The 15,272-nt window shown below is 41.0% G+C and overlaps 1 protein-coding gene across 1 annotated transcript in view; it reads right to left on the bottom strand.

Annotated features, from left to right (window-relative positions):
- TMED10 (transmembrane p24 trafficking protein 10) overlaps nt 1–15,272 on the bottom strand; it is a 41,077-nt gene that overhangs the window by 14,813 nt on the left and 10,992 nt on the right. The window contains exon 2 of the mRNA XM_046009277.1: nt 3,187–3,298. Within this exon, the coding sequence (XP_045865233.1) occupies nt 3,187–3,298 (112 nt within the window). The remainder of the gene's footprint in view (nt 1–3,186; nt 3,299–15,272) is intronic.

Genomic DNA, 15,272 nt, shown 5'->3' with positions numbered 1-15,272 from the left:
AAAAACCTGCCTACATGGAATTAGGAGTTTAGGGCAACAGTGCCACTTAAGCAAGGGAGTTCTCCAATCTACAAGCCAGAGAGAATAGTACTACACTCTGCATCTTGAAGCTTCTCAAATGGACTGAAGTCAATTCAATAACTACTTAGTGAGAACAAGGTGACTGAATTACAATCTCTGCCTTCAAATAATTCGATGGGGATCTAAGACAAGCATGCCTAAGAGTTACGATCCAAATGCAAAGCAGTAAAAACTTGAAGAGGAAAAAAACCAGTTCAGATAATCCCAGCTATGGAGTAAAGGTTAGAGAAGGGAAGGGAGTAGCTGTGGATAGACTTTACTAAAGAGAGAGCACCTGAAGTCAAGGACAAAGTACTCTAGGCAAAGGGCAAAGCACAGGAAAGGGCAAAGCACAGGAAAGGGCTCAAACACTGAAACGAGTATGGATGTTTAAAAGACAGTTAAGAAGTTCTTTTAGACAGATTAGAAGGATCAACCTGAAAGCAACAGAGGGGCGCCCAGTTGACTCAGTTGGTAGCACATGGTGGCTCTTGGTCTTGGGTTGAGTTCGAGCCCCACATTGGGTGTAAGAGACTACTTAAAAATAAAATAAAAATCTTTTAAAAAATGCACATCAGGGGTGCCTGTGTGGCTCAGATGGTTAAGCATCTGCCTTCAGCTCAGGTCATGATCCCAGGATCCTGGGACTGACTCCCACATCAGGCTCTTTGTTCAGCAGGGAGCCTGCTTCTCCATCTGTCTGCCATTTCTCCTGCTTATGCTCCCTCTCTCTCTCTGACAAATAAATAAATAAAAATCTTGGGGTGCCTGGGTAGCTCAGTTTGGGTGTCTGCCTTCAGCTCAGGTCATGATCCCAAGATTTGGGAATTGAGCCCTGCATCAGGCTCCCTGCTCAGCGGGGAGCCTGCTTCTGCCTCTTCTGCTCCATCTGCTTATATTCCCTCTCTTGCTGTCTCTCTGTCAAATAAATAAACAAAATATTCAAAAATAAAATAAAAATAAATCTTTTTAAAAATGTAAATTAAAAAGAGAGAGAAAGCAACAGAAATAACACTACTTAGGTAGGACTAAGAAACTAAGTCACAGATGCCTTCTGAGCATTAAACCAGTAAGTCTGCAAAACAAAACAAAAAGTGGCACCCAGAGAGGGAGATCTCTTCTCTCAAATCCAACGTGTAATCGTGATCACAGCACTGGCCCATAACAGAGGCACTGCAGATTTTTGCTTCTCCTTCCTCATTTAAAAAATTATGAAACTGAATCAGCTTACACCCCCACCTGGCCCAAAAGATGAAAATATTTTCTTCTTAACAGACTCTTCCCAGCATCTCTCTGTTGCCACAGCACAACACTAGTATTATTCAAACACAAGTGAAACCATGAAACCACAGACCTCTGGCTATTCTCAGTCTAGACCATAGGGTCTCTTGCACAGACCAGCTAGCCTAGCCCCTTAGCTGACATCATGGCCCTAACAAAACAAAACAAACACCAAACGTCTCTGCATTTCTCTGTCAAATGGACAATTTCTTAAAAGCTGCTCCAAAGACTACAAGGTACCTCATTTCCATATCAAAATAAATGAGACTAGAAACTGAGTGCTGACTAACTGTTGTGTGTATACATTTACACATATATATATATATATATATACACATATGTATTTGGGGGGATCCAACAGGGGGAGAGGGAGACAGAAAATCTTATGCAGGCTCTACGTCCAGCACGGAGCCCAATGCAGGACTCGATCCCAGGCCTGAGATCACTCATGACCTGAGCCAAAATCAAGAGCCAGCCACTTAACCAACTGAGCCACCCAGGCACCCCAACACAATCCATGATTTAAAAGAGTTCACATTTGTGTGGTGACAAATACAGACACAAGATATTTTGAAAGAAGTATCAGTATAACTCGATGATAGGCTGAAAAAGGCAAGAATAACTTCAAAACGTGAGCCCAAGTAACTGGGAGGATAGTGGTTAACACTAGTAAGAGGGGAATTCGTTTGAAAGGGAGACTTGTGAAAACAGTCTGAGACACCTTGGTTTTGAGGCAAGAATGGCACAACCATGTGGAAATGTCTAGAATATAGTTGAGACATCCTGTAACTGGCACCAGTGGGAGCAGATAGAAGGATATCAGTGATGAAATCACCATTAAAATCCTTTAATTTTTTAAAAATTTTCATCTATTTGCCCATTTACTTCTGGCAAACTCCATTAGCTTTTAGGCTAAACTAACCAACTTTAGATCAAGGGAGTCAATTCTTGATGAACTGTCAAAAGCAGCTGGTTTGTCTGCCGTCCCGGGAAGGACGGGACGCTGTTGCTGATACTGTTGGCAAAGGTGCTCGCTCTTCTTCCAGGATCCTACGTTCTGAATATTCTACAAATGTAAAACTGGCAGAAGTCCTTTTGCTACTACACAGAAGCAGCCCGAGACTAAAATTAAATGGAGGCAAGGAAAGGAAACACTGAGAGGTAGAGTTCCGATGACACTGTTAAAACACCAAGACGCACCACACTGCGAACTCCCCAGTTCAGACAGTCCAACGATCTGTCTCTTCGTTCTCTTTAAGACACTTTGAGTTTTTACGTCCTGTGGCCCAAAAGGGTCCCGACTAATGTAACAAGTATAAATGCATTAAGATTTTAGAGTCTAGTGTCCTTTAAGCTAATGAATAGGGAGTAAAAAGGACTCTGCCTTTTCACCCATTACTAAGCAGAGAAGCCATCAAGTATTCAGACTGAACGGTACTATGGGGTATTGACCTTGAGATGCACAGAAGAATCCACACCAAGACAGAACTAGGAAAATGCTCTGGAGACGGAAAGTATTTCTAACTTTGCCATATACTGTTCGTCAGACAGGCCTTATTTCTAATCCCTGAGAAGACGTGTCACTAGCAGACATATAAATGCATTATACTCCGGCATCTATACGAAATTCAACTCTATCGTTCAAGCCAGATATGTCACAGCGCTGAAGAAATGCCTACTCCTGTACATGAAGAACTCGGCTGATTAGCCAACTTTCACTCATATGTGTGAAAGACATAAACAAATGTAGTTTCCTTTTCCTTTTCCTAACAGCCCAAGAGAGAAAGTTAAAGCTCTAACTTGACAGGACACACTTCATTCAGGGAAAACACTCTGATTACTTACCCTTGCTCTCAAAACACACTTCAAACATGTCATAATCTTCAGTGGTAAAGGCAAATTTCCCCTTGGTTGCATCTTCCTTGGAGTACAGAATATGACCAGCAGAATCTGTGATCTAAAATAAAAGGTAAGTAAGAATAAGGAAGCAAGTAACACTGGGGAAGAGAACTTAATAGAAACTGGAGAATGGGAAGAAACAATGTTTAGGAAGACAGTTGATATTTCTCATTATGATGACTATGTTCAGTCCATTCTTAAAGACAATAACTGGATTAGAAGATGAAACCCAAATACAGCAAATTTCTTTCCTTCAAACATACATATACCCACACTTAAGGCTAAAACGTCACTGCTACTGAATGTCTTACCATACTAAAAAGGCAATACAACTGATATAAATTGGGCTTATTAGCAAAAGTTTGCTGTAGAAAGTGTATACCAGTATCAATACCTAGAAAGAGACAGGTCACAAAAATGAAGTGGACAATTACCAGAAGAACATACTACAAAAAGGAGAAAGACACAGAACACATGTCTTCTAGGATCATAGGGGAAGGGAAGGAAAAATGAAACAAGATCAAACCAGACAAGGAGATAAAACTTAAGAGACTCTTGGTCTCAGGAAACAAACTGAAGGCTGCTGGAGAGGAGGAGGGTGCTCGGAGGGATTGGGTGGCAGTGTGATCCACACTCGGAAAGGTATGTGCTATGGTGAGTGCTGTGAATTGTGTAAGACCAATGAATCACAGACCTGTACCCCTAAAACAAATAATACATTCTAAGTTTAAAACAAACACATCTCTTCTATAAAACAAGTTTTGATGGGGTAGAGGTAGAGGCAGAGAATGGAAATGAGACATCTGATGCAAAAAGAGAAGGAAAAAAGGCATGCGTGGAAAAGAAAGTCTGGAAGATCGACTCCAAATTTCACATCAATTATGTCAGTGGTCAAATGGGGTGGCAGAAAGACATAGGGGATAAACAAGAAATCTGTCCTTAAAAAGACATTCTTGTCTTCCACCAGTGATAATTTCTTTCTTCTAGATTGTTAGCTTTAGTTCTCCAAACTGAAACTGCTCCACTGGCAGAGAATTGCCTGTAAGCGCAGATGATGTGGCATACACTGCTAAGTGAATGGTCATATATAAAACAAGGGAATGACACAGTAGAATGACACACTGCATTGCAACTTCTTTTCTAGGGCTCATGGCTGTCCTGGCAGAAGGCACATTTCACTATTTAAGACAGGAAGCTACTTGCAATATGGAACACAAAAGCAGTAGCTTCCTTATATTAAACTAGGTGTTCTAATGCTGTCTGTAAAGTAAGATTCTTTTATAAGTGAGATTTTATTTATTTATTTTTTGAAAGATTTTATTTATTTACTTATTTGTCAGAGAGAGCAAGAGCGCACAAGCAGGCAGAGTGGCAGGCAGAGGCAGAGAGAGAAGCAGGCTCCCAGCCGAGCAAGGAGCCCGATGCAGGACTCGATCCAGGGACCCTGGGATCATGACCTGAGCCGAAGGCAGCAGCTTAACCGACTGAGCCATCCAAGTGTCTCTATAGCTGAGATTTTAAATGTGAAAACTGAGCAGAACACAAAAGATCATGCATTTAAAGCACTTTAATGACACTAGTTTTTTCCTGAGTATTAAGACTTCTTTATACTTTTATCTTTCTTTCGATTTTCTACGAAGGTGTGTATATTTTCGGTCAGAAATAACGGCATTTCATTTTGGGGAAAAACGTAGTAACTAAAGAATAGTTTTCAGGTGCTTAGGTTCACCACATTGGGTTCCCTGCTCTGCGGGGAGCCTGTTTCTCCCTCCTCCCTCTGCCTGTCCTCCCTGGTTGTTCTGTTCTCTCTCCCTTAAATGAATAAATAAAATCTTAAAAAAAAAAAAAAAGAATAGTTTTCACTGCTAGACTAATTTGAAATGAGGGGTTTATTAAAAAAGGTTTTATGACACATCTTCTAAATTCCCTAAAAGTAACAGTAGTAATAATACTCAAGTATCTTCTGCCATGAATGAAGTGGATCATTAATTTGTCAATGCCTGGGATACAGGGATAGGTAAGATAGCTTCTGTCTTCAAAGAACTTAAAAGTCTAAATGAGACTTCACTGTAACGGGAAAAGTGCACTCCCAGAGGTAAGCACGGGTGCCGTGGGATACGGAGGTCCGGGGAGTGTACTGCAGAGGTGACCCATGAGCTAAGTCCTGAAGGATGAGCTGCAGTTAAGGGAAAAAACAGGGACATAAAAACATTCAGGGTAGAAGAAAAGACAAATATGAAGACCTGGGGTCCAGAAAAACACAAAACAAAAATACAGGAGTATCATAATACTAGTAACAAATATTTACTGAGCACCTACTCAAGCTTGAGTACTATGCCAAGTGCTTTATACGCATTTAAATTTCATCTTTATTATAATGCTAGAGGTAAGAACTATTATTTCTCTTATGTTCCACAGCAGGAAATTGAAACAAAGAGGGGTTAAGAGGCTAGAGCGGCACTGGCCAGATCATGTAGAAATGCAACACCATGCTAGGGAGTTTAAACTTCATTTGGTACCAAATAGAAAGGCAGTGAATGAAGAATCTGAAACAAGAGAGTGATGTGATTCAGTTTGCAATTTAGAAAGATGAATCTGATAATACTGTGAAGACAAGTCCCTCGAGAGGGATAATACTAGCAATGAAAAGATGGATTATGACTCTATTCTAGGACTCCAGGTTAGAAATGATGAAAGCTTTGGGTATGAGGAGAAGGGGACAAATTTGAGGGGATTTTAAGGAGGGAGAGCCCACAGGATAAAACCAAAAAGTCAATGTCCACAAGGATCAAGTGAGCAATGTAACTGAATCTAATGGGCCCGTGTAGGTCCACAAGGTCACGGACAATTTGGCAAAGTGAGATGATGTGCCTGTCTCAAGAGAAAAACCAATGACTGCCATGTCACGCTGGGTTTTCAGAGCACCCAATTTTTCAGAAGAAGGTAGACATTTTAACTTTTATTTGAAATCTCTCAAATTTAAATCCTCACAGCCAATCCTAACATATGAAAAACTATGTCAAGGCCAAACAAAAGAGGTCTATAGAACCAAGTCCTTCTGGGCCACCAACTTCTGACCTCTGCATAAGACAAGAAGAAAGCTGACTAAAATCACATAAAAGGGGGCTCCTGGGTGGCTCAGTCAGTTACACATCTGCCTTTGGGTGAGGTCATGATCCCAGGGTCCTGAGGTGGAGCCCTGAGTCAGGCTCCCTGCTCAGTGGGGAGCCTGCTTCTCCCTCTCCCTCTACTCCTCTCCTGCTTGTACTCTCTCTCTCTCTCTCAAATAAATAAATAAAATCTTAAAAGAAAAAAAAAAATCACACAGCATTGCTAGGCAGCACTGAGGTCTCAGCTGAGATTATGGGCCACTGATTTCTAGTGGCAACGCTTAACAGCCAGGATGCAGGAACAAAGAAAAAAGTATTAAGTGATTTAGTCTTGAGGTTTTGCAACTGAGTGGTTTGGAAGGATAAGGGACTTAAGGAATTATGCTATTAACTTATTACATAATATTTATTTAATCTTCACAACAATTCCAGAGAGGCCTGTCTTATTAATCCCATTTTATTGATGAGAAAACTTAGTAACTTGCCCATCAGCAGAGTTAGTAATTGTCTATGTGGATTCGAAGCAGTCTAAAATCCATGTTCTTGGGGTGCCTGGGTGGCTCAGTGGGTTAAAGTCTCTGCCTCCGGCTCAGGTCATGATCCCAGGATCCTGGGATCAAGCCCTGCATCGGGCTCTCTGCTCAGCAGGGAGCCTGGTTCCCCCACCCCCTGCCTCTCTGCCTACCTGTGATCTCTGTCTGTCAAATAAATAAATAAAATCTTTAAAAAAAAAAATCCATATTCTTCCCACATTCCATGTTGCCTTCCTATAAAAGGAACAGCTGAAAGAATGGACTGCACAGAAGCCAAGAAAGACTAACAGAATGGGATGGACTCTTTGGGTCAGTGCAAGTCAGGGCACTGAAGGGTCCTCTCAGGTGGGACGCTGCACTGTTCAGCCCACCAGGGTCCACCATGGAGGGGTCAGTGGGCACTCATGAGGGCGAAGCCCTGAGGCCAGCAATAACTACGTCATCTGTGAGGGGGAGGCAATATTTAGCCCTGAAGATTCCTAAAGGCCTCTTGTTCATGTAATACTTTTCCTGAATCAATTAAAAGAAAAGGCTTAAGGAAGGACTTCTTTAGAATCTTGAACACACACACACAGGGCAAAACGTCTGGGAACTGATCAAATTTCAAAAGTAATATGTAGTTACCAGTGTGGTGTCACTCTTCCTTTCTTCAGAATCTGTTCACCCACCAGATACTCACACATCCCCATCCCCCAGCTCCCAAAAGCATAACGACAATTCCTAAGAGTAAAGAGGACGTTCAAAAAGACAGACTGCAGGAATAACAGATTTTCACATTTCAAGCTGATCTAAAACTTCTAACTTTGGCTTAGCTCCTATGAATAAAGCTGTGGAAAATGTCGAACTTCTCCAAGGCATATTTGGATTAAAAAAAAAAAAAAAAAAAAAAAGGCTTCCAGATTTGCTGACCACACTAGTTTATTTCTTTAAAAAAGAAAAAAAAAAAAAAGATTTATTTTTTATTTTTTTCCCCTGCCCCTAAAAAGATTTTAAGTATCTCTACACCGAACGTGGGACTCGAACTTGCAACCCCAAGATCAAGAGTCGCATATGCTCTATCATCTGAGACAGCAAGGCGCCCCTAATTTAATTCATAAGGCAGAAGGAAAGGCTTACCGGTTATTAGAAATGTTGAATGTAGATGAAACCAGTGGAGGACAGCAGGGCTCGGCGTCAAGAATACAGCACTGAATAGTCATTAAAGATATCACCATCTCTACAAATCAGGCAAGGACCTAGCCTAGGAAAAATCCACCCGGAGTACCTAGGTACCTCAGTCGGTTGAGCATACAATTCTTGGTTTCAGCTCAGGTCACGGTCTCAGGGTTGTGGGATCAAGCCCTGTGATGGACTCCACACTTAGTGGGGTGTCTACTTGGGATTCTCTCCCTCTCCCTGTCTTCCTGTGCCCCTCCTGCTCCTGCACGTGTCTGCACTCTCTCAAACAGATAAGACAGATATATAAAAAAAATTTTTTTAATTACTAATTTAAGGACAGGAGCCTCTCTAGATTACAAAAAAGCCTAGATTTAAGTCAGGAAAGTCTTATTAAGGGGCATATGGTTGACTCAGTCAGCAGAGCGTACAACTCTTGATCTCAGGGTTGTGGGTTTGAACCCCACACTAGTTGTAGAGATCACTCAAAAATAAAAAGTCTTTAAAAACAGAAAACTCTTATTAAGGCATTAGCAAAATCCTCCACTGAGCACTCTGCAAAATAAACTAAGAAGTGAGCCTTATTTTTCTGAAAGACTCTGGTACTCAGAAGGGGTAAAAAATTGCTTAAACTGTCCCTTGCTACATCATACTGAGTAACTACAATTACGGTAGAATCACCTGCTTTGGTGATCTGACATCTGAAAGAGGACATCTTTCTATCACATCTGAAAGAAAATGTATTAAAGATTCATCCTAGGGCAAAGCCTCAAATGCTTCAGAAGAGGTTGAAGGCAAAGGACCCATCACTGCCTACACCTTTTATTACCATGAAATTAGCTCCCTGAAAGTGTGTGATAATGATCACAATTCCCTAAGGGCCTTCACATTTCCATACTCCCTATGACCTTCAGTAGACACAACTATATGACGGTTGTTCATCCAGGTATCTGGAAACCCAGGCAGGCAACATGACAGATTAACTTTCAGTTTAGGCTTTTAAGAACTGTTGGGCATTCTGAGATCCTAGAATTTTTCTGAGAATCAGTAGGTTTCCCATGTAGTTCATAACTTTGCACCTTTTTAGGAGACAAATCACTGATCTGTGTGTGTGTCTGTGTGACCCACGCCACTGATCTAAAAAAAAATCATATACAGGGCGCCTGGGTGGCTCAGTGGGTTAAGCCGCTGCCTTCGGCTCAGGTCATGATCTCAGGGTCCTGGGATCGAGTCCCACATCGGGCTCTTTGCTCAGCAGCGAGCCTGCTTCCCTCTCTCTCTCTCTGCCTGCCTGTCTGTCTACTTGTGATCTCTCTCTGTCAAATAAATAAATAAAATCTTTAAAAAAAAAAAATCAAATACACTAACCTCAACGTAATTACATAAATCAGCAGGTAGCTAAAATTAAGAAATAGAAAACTGAGCCAAGCTCATGACTAGCTGGCAAAGTCTAAAAGGTTGAAATGATGGTTTTAAATTTCCTCTAATTAAAGTTTTCTAATTATAGATCACCTTAAAAGATCATCTGATTTCTCAAGAATTAAGAGATTTTTTTTTTTTCTTAAATTTTACTAACGTTTTTTGGTATTATGCTAAATAACTGCCACTTTTACATCCTGTAAGCACTTTAAAAAGTACTTACGTTTCTTTAAACAATAAACACTTCTAATATTTATTATAAAGTTCTTAATTTTAAAAAAGGTAATATGAAACGATTAAAATTTGCTCACATGACATCAAGGAATGGGAAGTAATACAGATTTGTTCTAGATAACACCTTCTGAAAAGCAAACCAAAGTTCACAACTTAGTAAGTAGGGAAAAAGTGTTAATTGTATAAGCAGAGTAGCTGATGTCAAGAATATGTGAATACTCACACTGAAACTGTCAAGTAAGTGAAAATACAGGTCACTGGGAAAATAAACTCATTTAGAACTGGATTCTCTTGGACCATTCTAGGCCCCAGCCAGAAAACAGGTTCTTGAGCAGGTCCTGCTCCTAAAGCCTGCTCTCATTTCTTCTATGAAACAGTCAAGATAATACGCTGCCTACTTGAAGAAAAGGATCTTTAAGAAGCTTAGCCCAAGGGCTCCTGCGTGGCTCAGTCAGTTAAGCATCTGCCTTTGGCTCAGGTGATGATCCTAAGTCCCACATCTGTCTCCCGGCTCAGCAGGGAGTTTCCATCTCCCTCTCTCCTGTTCATGCTCTCTCTCAAATAAATAAATAAAATCTTTTATTTTATTTTTATTTATTTGACAGAGACAGGGAGAGAGGAAACACAAATGGGGGAGTGGGAGAGGAAGAAGCAGGCTCCCTGCTGATCAGGGAGCCCCAATACGGGGCTTGACCACAGGCCCCTGGATCATGACCTGTGCCTGAGCCACCCAGGCACCCCTCAAATAAATAAAAGCTTAAAAAAAAAAAAAAAAAAGGCAGCAGCAGCAGCAGTTAGGCCCAAACACTAGGTAAGTAAAGCAAGTAGGATTAAAAGAATATAGAGTTCACCTGGAGGAAGAAACAAATAGTTACACTATCAAGAACCTGAAATAAGCAAATGATATGTACACAATATATTTGGCTCTAAGTTTTCTGGAAGCCAACATTAAAAGACAACAACGAGAACCAAGCTGGTTACACATCATTTGTTTTCTGATGAAAGCTCACAAATTTATCTTCAGAGATAATTTTCCTGGAACTAGGCTAGACACGAAGAACAATGTATCGGGAAGGTCCTTGTAAAAGGATTGTGCCCAATAGCAGACTCTCCAAATAACCTTGGCCTTGCTAACAATACAAAGACAGTAGAATGAGTGTTTTCAGTGTTCCTCTATAATGATGTACCTGACCTAATGCAGAGGTGGGACCTGAAGAATCTAGACAAGGGCTCCAGTGCCCCGATTCTCTGCCCTTTAGCATCTCTCTCCCCATCCCACCTCCCTCCTTACTGCTCACAGAATTCCCAGACTTGCTAAAGTTCCAAGAAGGCTGGGACTACTTTTGGCCACTTGCTGAATCTGCAAGTGTGTTAAAAAAAAGGGGGGGGGGGGTTAGGAAGAAAGGTCTTAAAAATACTATTATCTACGCAGATCTCAATTTCTAATACCATTCCCCAATAAAAGGAACCAGGGATTCTTGGAGAAATGGTTGATCCTAGAACTGGAGCAGAAAGTTACACAGATGAGCCTGCTGCATTTTGTAGTGCCAGAGATTAAGGATGCATTCAAAGACAAAACAGAGGGGTGCCTGGGTGGCTCAGTGGGTTAGGCCTCTGCCTTCAGCTCAGGTCATGATCTCAGGGTCCTGGGATCGAGCCCCTCATCCGGCTCTCTGCTCAGCAGGGAGCCTGCTTCTCTCTCTGCCTGCCTCCCTGCCTACTTGTGATCTCTCTCTCTCTCTCTGTCAAATAAATGAATAAAAAGTTTAAACCAAACCAAAACAAAACAAAAAAACAGAATGAGGGTATGTCAAAGAGACATAGAAGCCAAATGAAGGAGCTCCCAATAGCCAAAGTTGAAAGAATCTGAGCAACAAAATAAAGTAGTATTTGACTGTAATCCAAAGTGTAAGTAGAAAATAAACATCCACAAGTCCATACTGATATAAAGGATTAAACACAGGAGAACAAATCTCCACACAGAAAATTCAAATAATTTATGTAGAAAACAGCACTCTCAAGAAGATTGGGATCGAGCAAATCTCCTCACTCCTGAAGTTCGGGCTGCACACGGTGATTTCCTTCCAGAGGGGACAAAAGTAACTTTGCAGTGGAAAAACCTAACCAACACTACCTCAGCCAGATGATCAAGGTCAACAGTAAAAATGATAAATCATGTTGATAGTATGCGCCCTTAATACGATGTAATGAAAATGGCACTTTACCTCTGTGGGCTTCCCCAAAACCCGTAATTCCAATTTTATCATGAAGAAAACATCAGACAGGGGTGCCTGGGTGGGTTAAGCCTCTGCCTTCGGCTCAGGTCGTGGTCTCAGGGTCCTGGGATCAAGCCCCACATCAGGCTCTCTACTCAGCAGGGAGCCTGCTTCCCTCCCCCCCCCGCCCCCGCCTGCCTCTCTGCCTCCTTGTGATCTCTTTCTGTCAAATAAATAAATAAAATCTTTAAAAAAAGAAAACAGACAAATCCCAACAGATAGACATCCTACAAAATTACTTGACCAATATTCCTCTAAACTCAAAAGGTTGTCAAAAACAAAAAAATCTGAGAAACTGTCATAATCTAGAGGAGTCCAAAGAGACGTGACTAAATACAATATATCCTGGATGGGATCCTGGAACAGAAAAAAGGACATTAAGTGAAACTAAGGAAATCTAAATAAATACGGACTTTAGTCAATAATAATGTACCAATACTAGCTCATTCACTGTGACAAATATACCCAACTAAAGTAAAATGTTCACACTAGGGGAAACTGGCTGTGGGGAATATGGCAGCTATACCATCTTCAATTTTTCTGCAAATCTGAAACTCCTGAAATTAAAAATTTGTTTAGAAAAATACTATTCAGAAAGATGAAATCAAGTGTATATATACACACATCTCTCCAGAGTCTCAAGAAATTTACCCCAAAGTGCAGCCACTTTAGAAAACGGTGTGGAGATTCCTTAAGAAATTAAAAATAGAGCTATCCTAGGAGTCTGCAATTGCATGACCCTACAATTGCACTACTGGGTATTTACCCCAAAGATACAGATGTAGTGAAAAGAAGGGCCATCTGTACCCGCAATGTTCACAGCTACAATGGCCACAGTCGCCAAACTGTGGAAAGAGCCAAGATGCCCTTCAACAGACAAATGGATAAAGAAGATATGGTATATATATACAATGGAATATTACGCAGCCATCAGAAAGGACGAATACCCAACTTTTCTATCAACATGGATAGGACTGGAGGAAATTATGCTGAGTGAAATAAGTCAAGCAGAGAGAGTCAATTATCATATGGTTTCACTTACTTGTGGAGCATAAGGAATAACACGGAGGACATCAGGAGTTGGAGAGAAGGGAAATGGGGGAAATCGGAGGGGGAGACGAACCATGAGAGACTGTGGACTCTGAGAAACAAACTGAGGATTTTGGGTGGGGGCGGTCAGGGGTTGGATGAGCCTGGTGGTGGGTATTAAGGAGGCCACGTATTGTATGGAGCACTGGGTGTGGTGCATAAACAATGAATCCTGGAACACTAGAAAAATAAAATAAAATAAAATTACAAAAAAAAAAATAAGAAAGGAAAGAAATTTACAGTCTACTCAGAGCCAAGAAAGCATCAAGCTTCTTTTTTTAAAATTATAGTGGGGTTTAAAAAAAAAAAAAAAGATTATTTATTTATTTATAGCACATGCAAGCAGTGGGAGGGGCAAAGGGAGAGGGCGAGAGAGAATCTCAAGCAGACTCCACAGTGAGCAGAGCCCAATAATCCGATGACCCTGAGACCATGACCTGAGCAAAAATTGAGAGTTGGATGCTTAAAAGACTGAGCCACCCAGGCACTCAGCATCAAATATTTTCACAAACTTTTTTGAGATATATACAAAGTTACTTCAGACAAAGTCTATACTTATTCCTGTAAAATAACCCCATGATGCATGGGGAAGGTGGCAAGTCTGTCTTTGTATTGGCACAGGTCACACATTGCTTTCCCTCACTCAATCAGCTCCGTACCCCACCATACCAAGAAAATGCTAGAAAATAAACAACAAACAAAACCACTTCATTTCCAGGAGGGCTACCACAGCAGCAGGGGTCAATCAGCTTACAGCTTTGGTGTAACTGATGAAAATCTGAAGATGTAACATCCTTCAAATAGGCTCCTCCTTGCGCTCTGTCTTCCTCAGGTTTATAATCTGTCTGTGGTAGAACATTTGAGTATACGAAGTGTACGTATTATTTTCAGGATAACTATCAACCTCTGAAGCTCTGGAATGACTAACTCGGGAATTCAGAAACATCAGATCCCTTGTAGAGGCTTTGTGCCCTGATAAAAATGAACTGAAACAGAAACACCTATCCTCTTCTCCCTTTGAGAGACAGCACAGCATAAGAGATTAAATGTTCTAGAGTCAGATCTCAGGTCTGTGTTCAAATCACAACTGTGTCACTTACTAGCTGTAAAGTTTTGGGCATATTCCTTATCAGGACAATAGCATATACTTTTTGAAGTTACTGTGAAGACTGAATTTAATACAGGTAGAAGCGCCTGGAACGGTGTCTGGCACATGACAAGCACTCAGTAAGTGTCACTATTATCATCACGGTCACTGGCACTATTATGATAACTGCTTGTTAGTAACAGCTCAGAACTCCATAAACATTTAGGTCACTAACCATACTTCCAACCAAACTACATAAAATACACTAAAATGACTAAACCCAGGGATAGTTAGAGCCAAATGGTTACCGCACAGAAACAGAAAAAGACAGAAAGGTAAATTCTCAAGGAAGCAGGAGTAAGATTTAGAAACTGAAGGGATACAAAATGTCCAACCAAGCAGGTGTTCCATGACACCTTCTAGCTGCTAACAAGGGGTAGTAAGAAACACAGGAGGACCCCAGCATTTCCTGCATATGTTTTTTAACCTGATAAATAATAAACTACATGCAGGACCCAACACTGGAGGGGAGGGAGAGAGGGTTACTTGTGCATGATTAGGGGTTGTAGGCCTACACCCTTCTACTGGTAAAAGTTCATGAGTGAATCTCGAGCCATGGGGTCTATTACCCTAAGACATAAAAAATGAGAAAGAAGACCAAATCACTGAAGATGCTGTAGTTTTAGACTAGAAAAATGGTAGACTAGAAAAATCCTTGGTTTCACTTTCTGTGGTTCCAGTCACCTGCAGCCCACTGCAGTATGGAAGCAGATGATCCTCCGTCAGACGTGCGTTCAGAAGATCAACAGTAGCCTAATGCTACTTCACAATGTCTACGTCACTCACCTCACTTCTCATCACACAGACATTTCATCATCTCACATCATCACAAGAAAGGTAAGCTACCACGTGTCACCACTGTTTTCTAACTTGAAGAACACAAGTAACTGATGGTCTAGAAGCTATATATAATGGGCATAAAATTAATTCACCCTGATCTTTCAAACAACACCAAGTACCAACCAAGTCTACCAGTTGCATCCCTGAAAGCAAAGGATCACATCTAGATTATTCGCAGAACAAAATCAAACTTAGAAAGGCTACAAGCAGCATTTAGCAACACTAAATT

Source organism: Meles meles, chromosome 6 (assembly GCF_922984935.1).
Source record: "Meles meles chromosome 6, mMelMel3.1 paternal haplotype, whole genome shotgun sequence".
In the NCBI taxonomy this organism is placed as follows: domain Eukaryota; kingdom Metazoa; phylum Chordata; class Mammalia; order Carnivora; family Mustelidae; genus Meles; species Meles meles.
The sequence above is the reverse complement of the archived record's forward strand: the minus strand, read 5'-3'. Positions and strand labels throughout refer to the sequence as shown.